At 52.1% G+C, this 17,537-nt stretch overlaps 1 protein-coding gene across 1 annotated transcript; it reads right to left on the bottom strand.

Annotated features, from left to right (window-relative positions):
• Positions 1-124: 124 nt before the first annotated feature.
• On the bottom strand, positions 125-9,648 carry PMM1 (phosphomannomutase 1). Its single transcript, XM_072843771.1, has 8 exons — positions 9,479-9,648; positions 6,846-6,963; positions 5,744-5,820; positions 5,526-5,617; positions 5,182-5,281; positions 1,923-1,998; positions 1,052-1,167; positions 125-675 (listed from the first exon to the last, which is right to left on the bottom strand). Exons 1-8 carry the CDS (start codon positions 9,563-9,565, stop codon positions 553-555), a joined length of 789 nt encoding a protein of 262 aa, XP_072699872.1. The 5' UTR covers positions 9,566-9,648; the 3' UTR covers positions 125-552.
• Between the last annotated feature and the right edge of the window lie 7,889 nt (positions 9,649-17,537).

Raw genomic sequence — 17,537 nt, 5'->3', positions numbered from 1 at the left:
CTGTGTGACCCGGCAGAGGGGTGAGGGGAGTCCCTGCCATCTCTGCCTCGGTTCCCTCATCTGTTAAGTGCGGTTGTAACATGACCTGAGACGGGCCAATTTTTCAGACAGAACGGACACCATACCTTGTTCCAGGAACTTTAATATTTGTGAGATAAAGTTCTGGCAAATACACACCTTCCCCAGTGCTCTGCACCCTGCCTGGGACAGATAAGCAGGGTGGGCTCTATCTCGTACGAACACAAGCACATGCCTACTCCCGGCATAGACAGAAATCTGTTCTGTTTACAAGTACAAGCAGCAGCTGTAGCCAGGGCTGTCGGGTTGGAGGGCGGAGCTGGTCCCGCTGGGCGCTGACCGGCTGGGGACGGTTATCCACGCGGACCCTGGCCCCATCGAGGTGGGCCTTGCGGTAGGTAATGAGGCAGGCATCCTGAGCCAGAGGGGCCCTGGCACCCCACCCAACACCAGGGTCAGGGGCTCTCTTTAGGCCTGGGTGGAGTTCTCAGGAAATCCCTAGGAGCAGTCCCTAGGAGCAGGCATGGGCCCTGGTCACGCCTCATGGGCTGTCTCTGGGAAAAAAATTTCACGGCATCGCTGTACTGTATCCTGTGGGGACACCACACTGTGGCCGACGGTCCGGGGGTCAGCGTAGATCTCAAAGTCATTCCCACCCTGCACACAATGAAGGGCAGAGAAGACACATACATATGTGGTACCTGGAGGAGTTGCCCAGGGCTAAGGCCCATCACACACCCTGGCATGGGGCCCTTCCCCATATTGGCTCCGGCAGAGCTGCCTCTCCCCCTACCCCTCAGAACCACCCAGAACCCCATCTTTTCAGTCTTCACCAGACCTGCCCTGATTTTCTGTGTGGCATGGGACAAGTGACCAGCCAGCGCTAGGCCCCAGTCTTCCAATCTGTGTAATGGGGTTGGCGAACACAGGCTGTTCTCCGGGAGTCTCCTGGGAATGTGCTCTGTTGCCCTGCGTCCTAGCTTTGACCCGGGCACAATTTGGGGTGGAAGGCACCTGGATGCGCCACACTCACAGGGCTGGTCTCGTTCCCAAAGAAGTGAATGGTGTCGAAGCTGTCCTGGTCCAGGCTGTCCAGACAGTAGCGCTTGTCCCAGCCCTCGGGAAAGACGTCAAAGCTGATCATGCCTCCTGTGGGGGGGTGGTAGACAAGACTAACAGAGGGGTGGCCGATGGGGTGAACTTGGGCAAGGTGCTTCATTCATTCATTCACTCACTCATTCATTCATTCAACCACCCTTGAGTGCCTGCTCAGAGCCAGCCACAGGGCATGGGAGACTCAGGATTCTCACTGAGTTGTGATCCTGGTGGGGAGAACAGGCAGTCAACAAGCCAGACCAGCACTGCTGGGGAGACCTTTCCGGGAGGTGGTACTAAGGGCTGAGCCAGAGTGGCAATAGCGGGGAATCAGGCCTAGTCCTTGCCTGCTATGGTGGAGAAGGGCATGGAGTTTCCCAGCACTAGAGAAGGCTGGGACAGGGAAAGGGTTAGGCCATGCAGGCCCTGGGGTCCAGGAAGGGCTCTGAGCAGGGGTATCCCTCTGGACACTAGGCAGTGGGAGGACAGCTATGTTAGTTAGCCCGAGTCCAAGAACTAATTTGGCAGAGGTGTGAACCGTGGTCAGATTCAAGAAGCATTCTGGATATAGGCCCTGGGACTTGCTAGTGGACTGCACTTGGGAAGGGGTGAGGAGAAACACTGAGGGAGATGCTTTGGTTTTCTGACCTGAGCAATTAGGAGGGTGGCAGGGTGTGGACTGGGTTTCGGTGGGTAAGACCGGGTGGGGGGGTGGCAGGAAGGCTTTCTAAAGGCACTGGGAGCGAGGCCGTGGACTGGCTTCTATGTCAGGCTCTCATACCCTTCCCAGGATGAATGGATGGATGTACCTCGAGAGAACCTCAGCCCTTTGCCAGCAAACTCTGTTTTCAGGGCTTCCACGAACTTCTCGCGAATCTTCTCCTTCTGCAGGTGGGGAGGGAACAGACTGAGGCTCAGAGGGTTGCTGTGTGCCAGGCCCTGTGCTGGGCACACAACTGTGGGAGCTCAGGGTCTCCGAGGTGGATACCGTGACCCCCCCTTTACAGATGAGGAAACCGAGGCTCAGTGAATGGCTGTGCCTTATTCAAGGTCATCCAGCCTTGGTGGCAGAGCCAGGGCCTGAATCCAGAAGTCTGTGACTGAACTTGGCCGGAACCTGCCAATGGGGGTGTGGTCAGGGTATCCAAAGGAGCCCTTGGAGTGGAGGCATGAGGAGGAGTTTGAGGGGATGGGGCAGGCCCAAGTCCCAAGGTCCACCTCAGGGCAGGGCTCAGTCCCAACTGCTCTCCCCAGCTCAACAAGCAAATCGGACATGAGAGATGAGCATGAGGAGCCAGGAGCAGGTGAAGCCCTGTTACAGCACAGCAGTGGGTGCTGGGAGGTCAGCAGGATGCCAGGCATAGCCACAGCACCAGCCACACGGCGACGTGGACTGGGCACCTCCTATGTGCAGGGGGTTGGGGGACTCAGCAGTGCTGAGGAGTCCCCTGCTATACCCCACTCCTGGGTCAGGACCTTGTAAGTCCGCAGCAGATCTGCAGACCTGGACTAAGGAGGCATTTGCTCATTAGGCCAAGGACCCCTGGCCTGGCCCTGTTGGGGCCACGGGCAAACAGCCATGCAGGGCCTAGCAGGGCAGCATCTTGGCTGCCATGCTAACAGGGGCCAGCACCACACGGGTGGAAGGATCGCGCAGTGCAGGGGCAGTCCCCACCTTGCCGAAGGAGCAGCGAGAGCCTGATAGGACAGCCAACTCACAGATGGCCTGGGAGAGAGTCTGGACACATCCTGGGGGAACTGAGAACCACTGAGATTTTGAAGCAGGGGAGTAGAGTGCTAGCCCTGCATTTCAGTCAGTCCAAGTTGGGTAGGACTGGAATGGAGAGAGGCAGGCAGTGGCCAGTGGTTTGGGGCCTGATGTGGGCCAGGAAGGACATGAGTTTAACACCTGATGTGACCCAATATGAGAGAGAAAGGCAGGCCCCATGGGTTCCAGGCCTGGTTGTGTGACTTTTCTGAGCCTATTTCCTGGGCTAAAGGATGGAGAGGTAATGAATGAACCCTCTTTTCCTCCCTCTCCTAGAAAAGCAGAAAAGTGGGATGTGAAGCCCCTGCCTACTGTACCCTTGCTGTCCCAGCAGGCAGGTAGGTCCCCAGGGAGGTTAAGAGTCCCCACCAGAGGCCACTCTATGGGCCCAGGGTTAGAGTTAAGGGTGCCCCAGGATGGCTGTTATCTCCTGTCTCTGGAGAATCAGGCTGACCACTGGATGGCCCCGTGTGTCAAGTCCAGCCTTAGCAAGGACCAGCACTGTGACCCTGAGCTTAGTTACTTAGCCTCTGACCTCAGTGTCCTCATCCAAGGAAGGGGACTGACTATCTGCCCTTGGGATCTGAAGGACTGAAGGAGAATAGAACACTTACATGGGATCCTGGCTGGTGTAGGTCACACAGATCAGGAAGTTTGTGCCCTCCCCTCATACTGGGGCAAACAAGAGCCAGAAAGACAAGTGAAGACCCTGGGAGCTGTGGGAAGGGTCAGTGTTGTGTCAGACTTCCACCTTGCCCAGTAATTACAGCCCATGGGATGGGGACTGTGCTTACCCCCCACTCTATAGATGGGACAACGGAGCCACACGGTAGTAAAGCCACTTTTCTAGGCTGCTCGGCAAGCAGGAGGTGGGGCTGAGATCGAAACTGGGTAGCCTGAGTAGAGGCCATCCCTCAATATGTGTATGGGAAGGGCCTTTGGTCAGTGGTCAGTCTTCACCATCCCAAAAAGAAAAGCCTCCATGCCTATGGGCAGTGCCTACCATAATCCTTGGGACATGGAGTGCAGAACAGGGGTGGGCGTCAGTGAGCAACCTTGAGAGTCCTACCCTCAGGGAAACATCAGAGGGTAGCAGATGGAGTTCCAAGTTTAAATCTTTGCTCTGCAACCAATTCCCTATGTGACCTTGGCAAGTCATTTCCCCTCTCTGAGCCTCAGTTTCCTCATTCATAAAATGGGGACAACACCACCTATTTCATTCATTCAGAACGTATTTCTTGAGCACGTGCCAGGCACAGTGGGTCCAGCAGTGAACAGCCACAGGAATCCTGGCCCTTAAAGGGCCTACAGCTTCAGTGAGGGAAACACACAGTAACCAAGATTTGAAAAGTAGGTGATTGAGTGTATTAGTGGGTGGTGATGGCTGCTTGGGGAGAAATAAGACAGGAGAGAAGCAGGAAGTGCAGAGGGTGCAATGTTAAATGGATGAGAAAGTGACCTGAGCAGATGTGAAGAGGGGGAGGGGATGAGCAGAGGGAAATGTGTTCAAGGTGGAAGCACAGCCCCCAAGTGGCTATCTCCATCTCCATCTGCTATCTCCAGAATCAGCAAGGAGGATGTGGTTGGAGTGGAGACAGCAAGGGGGAGAGAAGGCCAGAGAGAACACCAGTGGGAAGAGCCTTGGATGGGTGGACTTACTCCATTCCTGAAAAGGCCGGGTGAGTGGTGGGGATGACAAGCAAAATGCAAGTCAAGGTCTAGCAGGGGCAGCATACCCAAAGGCAAGAGAAATACTGGAATGTTCCAAGAACAGATGCACGGAGAAGGCTGAAGGGGGTGGACCCGAGCTGGGCAGACCCCTCAGGGCTCAGGGTACCATAGGAGGGGTTGCAGCATTGCCCACTCCTTACAAGCAGGGAGTGGATAGGGATGACAGGCTCTAAAAGGCTCTCAGTGGCACCACTGGAGGACAGACTGGCAAGGGTTTATGGGGGGGGGAGTAGCCTGGGGGAGAGACACACAGGTGAACAGATTTGAGACCACTCCAGAGGCTGAATTAAGAGGTATTACTGCTGGGCTCCACATGGGTGGGAAGGTAGAGATGATATCCTTGGCTAAGTGGTGGCTGCTGGTGCTGCTCACCAAGGGAGGGAAACCAGCCATATGGGAAAGATGCAGGAGTGTCCACACCATGGCACATGGTGGCTGTCCCAAAGGGTATTGGTTGAATCAGAACGCCACCCCCTACCCCCCGATCCATCTTGCTGATGAGAAAGCAAGGGCCCAGAGAGGCCGCATGACCCAGGTCCTATAGCCTAAGGTTGCACAGTTGGTGGCACCTTGTCTAGTTCGGAGAACTCGATTCGCTCCTCCAGGGTACAGCTCCGGCCGATGGGTGAGATGTTCAGCATGCCATTCCGGAACTCGATGAAGGTTCCACTGATGGTCACAGGAGCAAGAGGGAGGGCAGGGAACCAGAGAGAAGAATGGCCCTGAATTCAAATCCAGCCCCCTCTGGGACCACTGCCTCCTTGGACCTCACTCGGGACAAGAATCCACACACCAATAAGTTGGGGCCCTGGCACCTGCAGGTCCCATCTGAGAGACCTGCCCCTGTCCTCCCTCGGGCCTGGGGTGGCGGTGGGGCGGGGGAGGCTGGATGCAAGGCTGGGAGGGGTCTCACCGCTTCTTGGGCAGTCTGAGCAGAGCCATGTAGCGGAGGCAGAAGTTGATCAAGTCCTGCAGCAGCTCCTCCCCCAAGTGGTTCTGGATGGTCTGGGTAGGGAACATGGGGCTCTGAGTGTGGTGGGCACACACCCTCCCCCATCCCAGGACAAAGGCCCCCATGGGGTGTGCCACTACCAAAAAGGGTCCCAGGTTAAGGCCCTGGGGAGTACTGACCTGCTTGGAGAGCAGTCGTCCATGCTTATACTGCACTGTCCCATTCTCAGCAAACACATAATCAAACTTCTCGATGACTTCAGGGGTACATAGGAGCCAGGAAGAAAGAGAGTGTGAGACCACCCAGAGCCAAGTACGGGGATAAAGGCCACACTCCTTGGTTTGCCATTCAAAGCCCATTTGTTCCATTTTAAGCCTGCTTTCCTGGGCTCTTCACCTTCAGCTTTTTTCCCAAACAAGCGAACAAGCCAGTCAGTCTCTGGGCCCTGGTTCACAAGGGTCCTTCAGCCTGGAAGGCCCTCCCCTCACTTCCCCTTCCCCCTCCAAGATCCCGCTTCTTCTTCTGGAAGGCTTCCCGGACTCCCCAGCAGAGGGCGCCATTTCCATTGTGCTCCCACAGCTCGACGGCCCAGGGGGTGCCGCTGGGTTTTCCAGTTTCCATCAGTGTTCTGGAAGGCTGGTTGCATGGGGGGAGTTATCAGCTCTAGCTGCCACAGTAAGTGGCTGGATGGGTCGGTGGAGATGCAGACGTGGACACACAGGGAGATATTTCCAGAGTGGCTGATAGAATGCACAAGGCGGTGAGGAGAAAGGGAAAAGTCAAGTTTCTGGTTTGAGGACTGGTGGGGTCTGCCTCAACTGAGCTGAGATGGGAACTCAGCTGTGAACAGATGCTCTGGGTCCCCGGGGGGCCTTCAGAATCCTTCTCTATTAAATGGGATAACCGTGCCCACCCTAATGTGTGGTTGTGACCATGCAATGAAAAGAAGTCAACACATGGTCATTTTCAATCTGACCATGCGCATTTTAAAGAGTAAACACAAGAGACTCAGCCGAGGGAGCTGAGGATGTAAACTATCCCAGGGCATGATTCTGCAGGCTTTGTTCCCTGCCCTCTCTCCAAAGCCTGACACAGTGCCTGGCACATGGCCCGTGCTCACTATGCATCAGTGATGGAGAGATCTGGCTGTTTCCTCTACTTCCTCTGCCCCACATAAGCGGGGCTGGGTCTTTGAAGGCACACAGGTCCAAGGACCTCCCGAACTCCCGAACTCCCCACCTCCACCCAGACTGTGGCACTGGCTCTGGGTGCCCCTCCTACCTTCATCCCCCTCTCCCAGCTGCTCAGCAATCTTAGAGTAGTCGGAGCCGCCCACCACACCGATCTGCACCCTACTTCGCAGCTTCTGCAGGAAGGCAGCCACCTCAGGGTCAATTTTCTGCAGGGGGTTGGGTGGGAAAGCACAAGATTTCTGGCTGTCAGCATGTCTGGGACCTCCACTCGGCCCTCACTCAGTGCTCAGAATCCAGGGAGCCCATGTTCCATCTGAATCTGAGCTAGTTCAAGGTTTAGAAGCCAGACCTCAAAATTAGAAGCAATGGGTTCAGATGCTGGCCCAAGTCTCAAATGCAAGCTGATCTTGAGCAATTGGCTTTGCTTTCTTTGCCTTAGTGACTGCCTCATTTATAAAAGGGGGATCAAAGTAGCAACCTGTTGCTATGGAGGTGGTCACTACTAAGATTAAATGAGATACTTCATGGAATCGAACAAGCAATTAGCTGGTGACTAATCACATGAGGATTCCCCAAGGAAGTGAAAACTAATGAGTTACACTCCATGTTTTCAGACTTTCAGCTATTTAAAGCTGCCAGTGCCTACAGTGAATTGAATGACCATATCAAATGCTGTCAGTGAGAGTGTAAATTGGTGCAACCACTTTGGAGGATAGTTTGGCAAGATCTATGAAAACTTATGCATGCACCCTGTCACCCAGAATTTCCACTTCTCTTGCCTGGGTGTATATGGAAGTTCACTAGGTATGGTTTACCATAGTGAAAGCCTGCAAACAACTCAGGCTTGTCAACCAGAGAATGGTAAATACCTGCTCTGAAATACTATACTGTGGTTACACAGAGTAAGGCAGGCCTGTGCTTCCAATAGGGGAGAGCCCCTAAGACATGCTGTTAACTGCCAAAAACAAGTTGCAGGGAGTGCCTGGGTGGTACAGTTTGTTAAGTGACTCTTGGTTTCGGCTCAGGTCTTGATCTCAGAGTCCTGAGATCAAGCCCCAACTCCAGGTCAATGCTCAATGCAGAGTCTGCTTGAGACTCTCTTCCCCTGTCCGCCCCCTCTGTAAAATAAGTAAATAAATCTTAAAAAAAAAAAAAGGCAAGTTGCAGAAAGCACACACAATATATCACTCATTAAAAAAAAAAAAAAAAAAAAGGAAAGGAAAGGCTCACAAAAACTGCTTAATATTGTTCTGAGAAAACAGAAATCTAGATGAAGATCTGGAAGGAAGCCACAACAGGCAACCACCCAGGCTGGCCTGGGATTCTGATGTAGTCAGAGAGGACTTTAGCCTTCTGTTTTCATGCTTTACAGGAGAATCCTGAATATGTGTCTAATTAAAAATTAACTTCTATTTATCTATTTATTTCTAGCTTATTTATTTATTTATTTTAGTAATCTCTATACCACCTGGAGCTAGAATATGATCCTCAGATCAAGAGTCACATGCTCTTCTGAGTCAGCCAGGCACCCCCAAAATTAACTTTTAAAAAAGCACTAAGGATAGGGCTTGGTATTAACACCGGTGGACAGCAATAACACAGTGTTCTTGTACAGGTTCCTGGGTCAGTGGAGCAAAGGGTCAGAGGGAGGGACTGAGGCTGTGCCTTAGACCTTGCTGCCCTCTCTCTACTGTCCTTTTTCTCCCATCCCTGAGGGCCGTGGAGGGAGGGCACCCTGATTCCTTCTTGTGCCCCTAGAGCCTAACCCAGGGCCCTCTCATAGGGCAGGCAGGGGGGTGCATTCAGGACCTAAGAGAGGAGGTTAAGACCTGGCCTCCCATCAGCCTCTGCCCTGAAGCTCAGCCCTATGGCTCCCTGCTCTAGGGGATCCCAGTTGTTCTCCTTATGGCCCGACTGGAGAGCGGAATACCCTCAGGACTGGCAAGAGGCCTGTTTATTTTTATGTACCCAGCTGGTGAGGACCAGTCTAGGGGGTCACCTAGGGTGAGAGGTAAAGCTAGAAAAACTGAGCGTGGAGCAGAATTTGGAGGATCAACATAGTGACAAGTCTTCAGAAGAGCTGTACCCTCCCTGGGCCATAATACCTTCACAGTGACCACGCTGGGCCCGGGATGCTCACCTCCAGGTGGGCGGAGCCCAAAACTCATCTGAAAAGGTACAGAAGCCCTACTTCCCTCCAGAACGGAGGCTGGGAGGTAACGTGGGTGAGGAACTTGAGAACCAGACCTAGGCCAGGCCTGTAGAGGTCGGGTGGGATGGCTCCAAGCCCCCGCACTCGGTTCCGATGCTTGGGCGCGCGTGTCGAGCCCCGTCTAAAACCCTGGGCTCGGAAGCCAGCTTCGGGCCACAGGTGTGTCTTAGGGGCGGGAGCCGGGGCTGGGGAGGCGGGGGCGTCGGGGACCAGGCCTCGGCGAGAGGAAGCCTGAGCTGGGGAAGGGAAGCTAGGTCCCCGCTCGCAGCCTCCTCCCTCCAGCATCCCACCCGCCCCGACGCTCCCGGGCAGGAGGTGGGCGCAGGTGCTCGGGGGCTGCGACGTGGGGACCGGGTCCCCATCACTCCCAGCGGACGGCCGTGGGGCGTCAGGGGCCGCGGACCGCTGCATCCCACACTCGGTCCTGGAGGGCCCCGGGGTCACCACTTTGGGCCTCTGAGCGTCCGCGCGACACTCCCGATGGGAGGCGCTGAACGTCGGGGCCTTACCTGGCGAGCCGGCGTGAGGGTCCCGTCCACGTCAAACAGGCAGAGGACGCGCTCCTTCCTGCGGGCGCCCTCAGCGGCGACGGCCATGGCTGCAGCTCCGCGCGCGCGGGAGACGCCGGGGATGCGGCCGCCGGAGCCGCTTCGGAAAGAGGCTGGACCGGGCGGGGCCTGGGGGGGCGGGGCCAGCCGGCAGGGCCGCGGGGCCCGCCCGCGAAGGGGCGTGATCAGGGCGTGATCTCGGCGGGAGGGGCGGGGCCCGAGCGGACTCAGGAAGGCTGATTCTGATTGCGTCCGGAGGGCAGGGGGCGGGGCAGGGGGCGGGGCAGGGGGCGGGGCAGAGCGCGGCGGATTGGTCGGACGGGCCCAGACCAGACGGGGGCGGGGCCTGGGCCTGGGCCCAGCGGGAAGTGAGGGCTAGAACCCGGAAGAGGGGAGCGGGGCTTCCGCGGGTTGCTTCGGAGTGTATCTGGTCGAGAAGGGGCTGGCCGGGGGCGGAGCCTCGAACCCCGCAGTGCAGGGGGCGGGGCGGGACTCCAAGGACCCGAGCTGTCCCCGATTCTCCCTGCCTGCCATCTATGACTCATTCCCTCGTTGCTAATCCCTTTGCCCTACAAATTTTAAGCTTTAAGTAATCTGATGGCCTTTGCTCAGGCTCTGGACTTTGCCAGATGGCCTTACTCCTCCCGCTGTCATTCTGTCCACCGCATGAGGCCCAGTTCATGGTCTGCCTCCTTAAAGAAACCTTCCTGGATCCCTCTTTTCGCAACCATTTAACCATCACATTGACTTTATGGTCAGTCCTAGGTTGTCCGCTACTATGTGACTTTGGCCAAGTCACTGCACTGAGGCTTTGTGTCTCCATCTGTAAAATGGGAAGAATATCACCTACTTTGTAAGGTTGCTGTGCACCTGCAAAGAAATAATAAATATAATGGAGCCCACATGGGACCTGGTGCTCGGCAGACCTACGCCAAAGGAGAATTTATACAGATGTGCTTGATATTGTTACTGATTAAACGGCTATTGGCACGTCAAAATGATGTAGTTTTGGAGTACAGGTGAGGTTTGGTGGGGTGAGGTCTGGAGCCCATGACCACGAAAGAATTCTTGAGACTTCTTTGATCAAAATGGTGGTTTTATTAAAGCACAGAGACAGGACCTGTGGGCAGGAGGAGCTGCACTGGGGTTGTGAGGAGTGGCTGATTATATATTTGGGAGTTGGGAGAGGTAAGGAAAAGGGAAATTTTCAAAAGAACTTTCATATGCTAAAGAGGACCTGCAAGATACTGGAGGCCTTGCCTTTGTCAGGTTAAGGTTGTTTTTCCTTCTTGCAATGCATTGACATTAAGATAGTTGGGAGCTTCCTGGAGAAATGTTACACTCTCTCCACTTCAAGTAGCTGTCAATAGGCTGCATTTAATTGTATCTACATTTCCTTCTGGAAGCTAGGATATTGATAAAAATGCTTTGTTCTTGTAAATTACTAAAACATTTGTAAGCTGAGGGAGATTTATGTCTTGCAGGATTGTGATCTCTGTAAGTTAACTATTTGTTTTTCCCTAGCTTTAGGGCGGCCAGGCCAGGAGTGTCTAAGGAATGTCACCTGGGGGAGGGGCTGGTTGCCGGGTGTCAGCTTGTGCTTTGTACTCAGCTAGCCCTGTGCTCCCTCATCAAAGTCTTTTTTCTTTTTTAACAATTTTCTTTTTTTTTTTACAATTTTCTTTTAAAAAATATTTTATTTATTTATTCATGAGAGAGAGAGAGAGAGAGAGGCAGAGACACAGGCAGAGGGAGAAGCAGGCTCCATGCAGGGAGCCTGATGTGGGACTCGACCCCGGGACTCCAGGATCACGCCCTGGGCCAAAGGCAGGCGCTAAACTGCTACCCAGGGATCCCCCCTCATCAAAGTCTTAAAAATGAGCCAGCAATTTAACTTGCAGAAAATAAGGAGAAAAATTGGGGATTGGTTAAATTTTTTTTTTTTTTTAAGATTTTATTTATTTATTCATGAGAGACGCAGGCAAAGGGAGAAGCAGGCTCCATGCAGGAATCCCAACGCGGGACTCCATCCCAGACTCGATCCCAGGTATCTAGGATCACGCCCTGGGCTGAAGGCAGGCGCTAAACCCTTGAGCCACCCAGGGATCCCCTTGGGGAGGTTAAATTAACTATAATCCATTTATGAGGTGAAGTTCTGTGAAGCCATAAAACCTGTGTTGTAGAATATTTTGTGTGGAAAGAGCTTGCAACAAAAAGTAGCTGTCTGCGGGTGCTGATATGATGGTGACTTTCAAAGTTTTTTCTTCTTTTGGAAATGCATTGACTGCAGGTTCCTCTTCATCGGGACTCTCCTTTTTGGCTTCCTTCCATACTTTCAGAGCCAAGCCCACCCCTACCTCCCTCGGTGCTCCCAGGGGATACCCTGGCCGGGCATTTTTGCTGCACCCACCATTCTTGCCCTGATGCCTGTGATCAGCTCTGGCAGTTTTCGTTATCCATATCCTCTTGTTGTGCCCAAGACTGCAAATCTGAGAAACCACTAAGGAGCCGAACCTATGCAAGCGCATGAGGGTTTATTAGCAAGCTCGAGCTTGGGTCCAAGCATACCCGACACAGCGGAGCAGGGACTTGGACCCCGAGGTGGGTTACAGCTGGGTTTTTTATAGGCTGGTCTATACATTCTGATATGGGGCTTAAGGGCATTGAGCTCTGTTCTCATTCTAATATGGGACTTTCTACCACGGGTGTGGGCTCTGTTGTCTTTCTGATATGGGATTCATTCTGCAGTTTTTCCTATAAAGTTCAGCTCTTATTCACAGGGGCCTAAGATGGCTGTACTTGTGCTAATGCTAAACTTGAGGTGGAGTGGCCTTGATTTTTCTTGGCCTCCACACTCTGAGTGGCACTTCAGTGTACAATGCTCTTGATAGTTGGGTTTTTGTTTGTTTGGTTGGTTTTATCTTGGTAACTGTGCTGCTCTGGGAAGATCACTGGAGGCAGAGTTACGAAAATTGCAGATTGGTCCCTGCTAACTATAAGGACTTGGACAGGTCACCTTTCCTGACTTGTTTTTTCATCAATATAATGGGGACTTAATCCCCACCTGAGATGATTGTGTCATAGTCATGCTAGTGATGAGATAGTAGTGATAAGATAGTAGTAGTGATAGTAGTGAGGAGACAGTAGTGATGAAGGAGCAGCAGGCAAGCTAAGGACAAAGCACAGCTGACACCCTGCAACCTCCTCCCTCCTAGGTGGGATCGTGTGACATTCCTCCGGGGAAACTTCCAACTATCTTAATTTTAATGCTTTTCTAGGGAGAAAACCAACCTTAACTTGACAATAACAAGGCCTCCAGTATTCTGAGAGTCCTCTTTAGCAGATGAAAGTCTTTTTAGACACCTCCTTTTTCCTCATCCTCAACTCCCAAGTATATAATCAACCATTCCTCATGCCCCCAGTCTAGCAGCTTTCTGCCCACAAATTCTGTCCATGTGCTGTAATAAAACTACCTTTTTATAAAATCATCCTTTTACACCAAAAACGTCTCAAGAATTCTTTCTTGGGACACCTGGGTGTCTCAGTGGTTGAGTGTCTGCCTGCCTTTGGCTCAGGTTGTGATCCTGGGGTCCTGGGATCAAGTCCTGAATCGGGTTCCCCGGAGGGAGCCTGCTTCTCCCTCTGCCTATGTCTCTGCCTCTCTGTGTCTCTCATGAATAAATAAAATCTTAAAAGAAAAAAAAGGGGATCCCTGGGTGGCGCAGCGGTTTGGCGCCTGCCTTTGGCCCAGGGCGCGATCCTGGAGACCCAGGATTGAATCCCACATCGGGCTCCCGGTGCATGGAGCCTGCCTGTGTCTCTGCCTCTCTTTCTCTCTGTAACTATCATAAATAAATAAAAATAAAAAAAAAAAAAAGAAAAAAGAAAAAAAAGAATTATTTCTTGACCATCAGCTCTGGACCTCACCAACATTCCAAAACTACATCAGTAGTATCATTATTTTTTTTTTTAATTTTTAGTTGTTTATGATAGTCACACACAGAGAGAGAGAGAGAGAGAGAGAGAGAGAGAGGCAGAGACACAGGCAGAGGGGCTCCATGCACTGGGAGCCCGATGTGGGACTCGATCCCGGGTCTCCAGAATCACGCCCTGGGCCAAGGGCAGGCGCCAAACCGCTGCGCCACCCAGGGATCCCCAGTAGTATCATTATTTATTGATCCCTGACTATGTGCTAGCCACCACTCTGAGCACTTGGCCACATAATTTAATTCATTCCCAAGGTAGCTCTAGAGGGTACTATTATTGCAGGATTTCTTTTACTTTGGTGCCTGCAGTTATTTATATTTTTTTAAAGATTTTATTTATTTATTCATGAGAGACAGAGAGAGAGAGAGGCAGAGACACAGGCAGAGGGAGAAGCTGGCTCCATGCCGGGAGCCCGACATGGAACTCGATCCCGGGACTACAGGATTATGCCCTGGGCCGAAGGCAGGCGCTCAACCAGTTGCTCAACTGCTGCTGAGCCAGCCAGGGATCCCAGTCTAAGGGTTTTTATGGGCTTCTCGGCAGGCTGTTTTAACCTGATTAACCCTCCATGCACCTGTCACCCAAACAGGTTTTTGTCATTTATCTATCATGTGAGAAAGGATAGAGGGCTCTTTCCAGAGTGGGTATAAAATCCTTTTAAGGATGGTTTCCTCTTAGGGCAGGGGTGGGATGCGTGGGTGGAGGCCCTTGTACCTGCTTGCCTTTCTTCCAACTATCCTTCATTACTGTCTCCACTCAGGGAAGAAAAACAAAAGGGATGTGCCCAAGACTATTGAAGCACTGGGCTGAGACCAGTGGGTAGGTAAGGTGAGTTATCTGCCACAGGCAAAAACAGGAGAGCACCAAAATAAATAGCAAAATAGGGCAGCCCGGGTAGCTCAGCGGTTTAGCGCCACCTTCTGCCCAAGGTGTGACCTTGGAGACCTGGGATCGAGTCCCACGTCAGGCTTCCTGCATGGAGCCTGTTTTTCCCTCTGCCTCTCTCTCTCTCTCTCTCTCTCTCTGTCTCTCATGAATAAATAAATAAAATCTTTAAAAAAATGTAAATAAAAATAAATAGCAAAATAAATGGCATTTTAATTTTTTCTTTTTTTAACTTAATATTTTTGAAAGTCAAAATTAATGCAAAAAAATCCACAATGAGCAAAACATCAGATAAAATTTAGAGCGCCTGGGTGGCAGTTAATTGAGCATCTGACTCTTGGTTTCCACTCAGGTTATGATCTCAGAGCTGTGAAATAGAGCCCTGTGCTGGATACCACACTCAGCACAGAGCTTGCTTGAGATTCTCTCTCTCTCTCTCTCTTTCCCTCCCACTTTCTCTCTCTCTCTCTCAAATAAATATTTTTTTTTTAAGATTTTATTTATTCAGACAGAGACACAGGCAGAGGGAGAAGCAGGCTCCATGCAGGGAGCCCGACTTGGGACTCGATCTCTGGACTCCAGGATCACGCCCTGAGCCGAAGACAGAGGCTCAATCACTGAGCCACCCAGGTGTCCCATCAAATAAATAAATCTTAAAAAAAAAAAAAAAGGATCAGTAATTGTGCCCTGCTGAGGAGCCATTGTCAAGCTGGGCAAAAGAAAAAAATCTTGGCTGCTGTGGACTGTGGGCCACCGGGGTCGGTGAAGGATCTCAAGATGGCTGGGCGAAAACTTGCTCTAAAAACCATTGACTGGGTAGCTTTTGGGGAGATCATACCCCGAAACCAGAAGGCCATTGCCAACTCCCTGAAATCCTGGAATGAGATGCTTACCTCCGGGTTGGCTACTCTTCCTGAGAAACCACCTGCTATCGACTGGGCTTACTACAAGGCCAATGTGGCAAAGGCTGGCTTGGTAGATGACTTTGAGAAGAAGTTTAATGCCCTGAAGGTTCCTGTGCCAGAGGATTAATACACTGTCCAGGTGGATGCTGAGGAAAAAGACGATGTGAAAAGCTGTGCTGAGTTTTTGTCCCTCTCAAAGGCCAGGATTGAAGAATATGAAAAAGAGCTGGAGAAGATGAAGAACATAATTCCATTTGATCAGGTGACCATTGAGGACCTGAATGAAGTCTTCCCAGAAACCAAATTAGACAAGAAGTAGTATCCCTATTGGCCTCACAAGCCAATTGAAAATTTATAAACTTGAGTTGAGGAGAAAGCAGCCCCGGCCCTCATATTATAAACATTGGACATTAAAAATAATGATACGGTAAAAACAAAAAAACAAAAAAACAAAAAAAAAGAAAAGAAAAAAATCTTTTTTTTCCAGGCCCTGTACCAGAGTTTGGTTCATTGATTAAACAAATGCATTGTGCTACACACTGTTCTGGGTTCCCGGAAAAAAACAAGGGCCTTGCCCTCAAGAAGCTTTTGTTTTCTGTTGGATACAGACAGCAAACAGAATCATCTCCGTGGGAAGGAAAACCCAACTTGTTCTCCTGTTCCTCCTCCTTCTGCTCCATCTGGATCTGGTCCCTGGGGCTCTGAGCACAGGCTGGACCTGAGACCCTCCCAGGACCCAGGAGTGTAGAGCCTGTGGGTGGGGGCTGGAATTGCGTAGATTAATTTCTCATATCTCATGGCCAATACCTGTTTCATTGCCCAAGAATTCCTAGGAACTGATTAAATCCAGATACCCGGGCCCCAGCCCTGCTGCTGGGATCCAGAAGCCATAGGATGGGGTTCACAGAGGCAGGACAGGTTTTTGTCTCCTGTGGATTGGGTCCACGGCAATAGCACACCCGTGCCTTAGATCTGTAGTGAACTCATTTCCTTACAAATACCTTTCAAGAGTCTCTTCCTGACTTCTTACCTCAACCATTTCATTCATAAGGCCACAGAAACCCAGAGAGGGGGAGTGAGCTGCCCAAGGCACAGACCCAGGAGGACCTGAGGGAGGAGCCCTGGTGGCCACCAGTGTGTCCCTTTGAGAGGCTCATCCCTGGCAACTGTGCTCTGATGGGGCCCTGGGAGCCCCCAGGGAGAGGGAGGAGTAAAACTGGGGGTACTGGGGCTTGAAAGACTGGCCAGAGGGCATTACAAGAGCACCAAACAAAGCCAGGCCTGAAGACAGGGGGCCTGAGACCATCGCATGGAAGGATCCTGCTCAGGAAGGAAGGCTCTGACTCTTTGGAGCCGGGCATTTGACTGAGGCTTGGAGGTCAGTGGCTTTCATATTTGGTTTGGACACTGTGGCTCCTGCCCTGGGTGTTTCACTTACTTTTACCAAGAACCCTTTGAGGTGAGTACCCTTATAGGAATTTCTAGATGTCAGTACTGACCCCAGAGAGATGAAGTTGGCTTTCCAGGATCGCGGAATGGTCAGGTTTCACATTCACTTCTGCTCCTCTAAAGCTCATGGTTTTCCCTGCCCCCTTGGTGGAAGGCCAACTGTCATCATATGCTAAGTGAATATTGGTGGGGTGTTGACTCTCTTTTTCCCTACATGGAGTGTGACTTTTTGAGGGTGACAGGCCCAGCCTGAGGGGCAGTCATGCTGTAGTGTGTATATAGTCAAACCAACAGCTCCTGGGCTGCCTCTTCCCAGTGAGGTGACCTAGGGTAGGTCCCTCCCTTAGCCTGTTCCTCATTTATAAATGGGGTCCCCACTGCCAGCCTCTCCCGGGCTGTCAGGAAGATGTGGGGTGCAGGAGAGGAGATGTGCTAACACAGACTTTGCAAAGAACAGTCGGGGCTGGTTTGCTGATTCTAATTCCCTCTGGGTTCAGGGGCAGTGGGAGGCTGGGGAGACTGGATGTTGGCTTTTTTTTTCTCCCGGCTTCAAAATGTCTGCAGGGCTTACATTGTTTTCACAATAAACAAGTCCATGGAATTTAAACAGGTGGAAGGACGCATGCTCAGAGGTGTTTGTGGAGGGGGTGGGAACTGTTGCTGGGTTGGCACAGGCCCCCTTGGGACAGAAGCCAGTGGGGACAGGGATGACAGGGCCCCACCTGGAGGTGGGAGCAGGACCGGCACCCCCCACCACCACCACCACCAGGGGTTAGTGATCTCTGTGGATCAGA

Source organism: Canis lupus, chromosome 11 (genome assembly GCF_048164855.1).
Source record: "Canis lupus baileyi chromosome 11, mCanLup2.hap1, whole genome shotgun sequence".
In the NCBI taxonomy this organism is placed as follows: Eukaryota; Metazoa; Chordata; class Mammalia; order Carnivora; family Canidae; genus Canis; species Canis lupus.
Note: the sequence above shows the minus strand (reverse complement) of the source record. Positions and strands in the feature narration are given on the sequence as shown.

What these genes read in the sequence shown, in the direction of transcription:
- PMM1 (XM_072843771.1), bottom strand. Translation starts at nt 9,565, where the DNA reads ATGGCCGTCGCCGCTGAGGGCGCCCGCAGGAAGGAGCGCGTCCTCTGC. An exon ending in CTCAGACTGCCCAAGAAGCG is followed by an intron (nt 5,282 to 5,525) that starts GTGAGACCCCTC and finishes TGTGACCATCAG; the next exon opens with TGGAACCTTCATCGAGTTCC. An exon ending in TTGGGAACGAGACCAGCCCT is followed by an intron (nt 676 to 1,051) that starts GTGAGTGTGGCG and finishes CATTGTGTGCAG; the next exon opens with GGTGGGAATGACTTTGAGAT.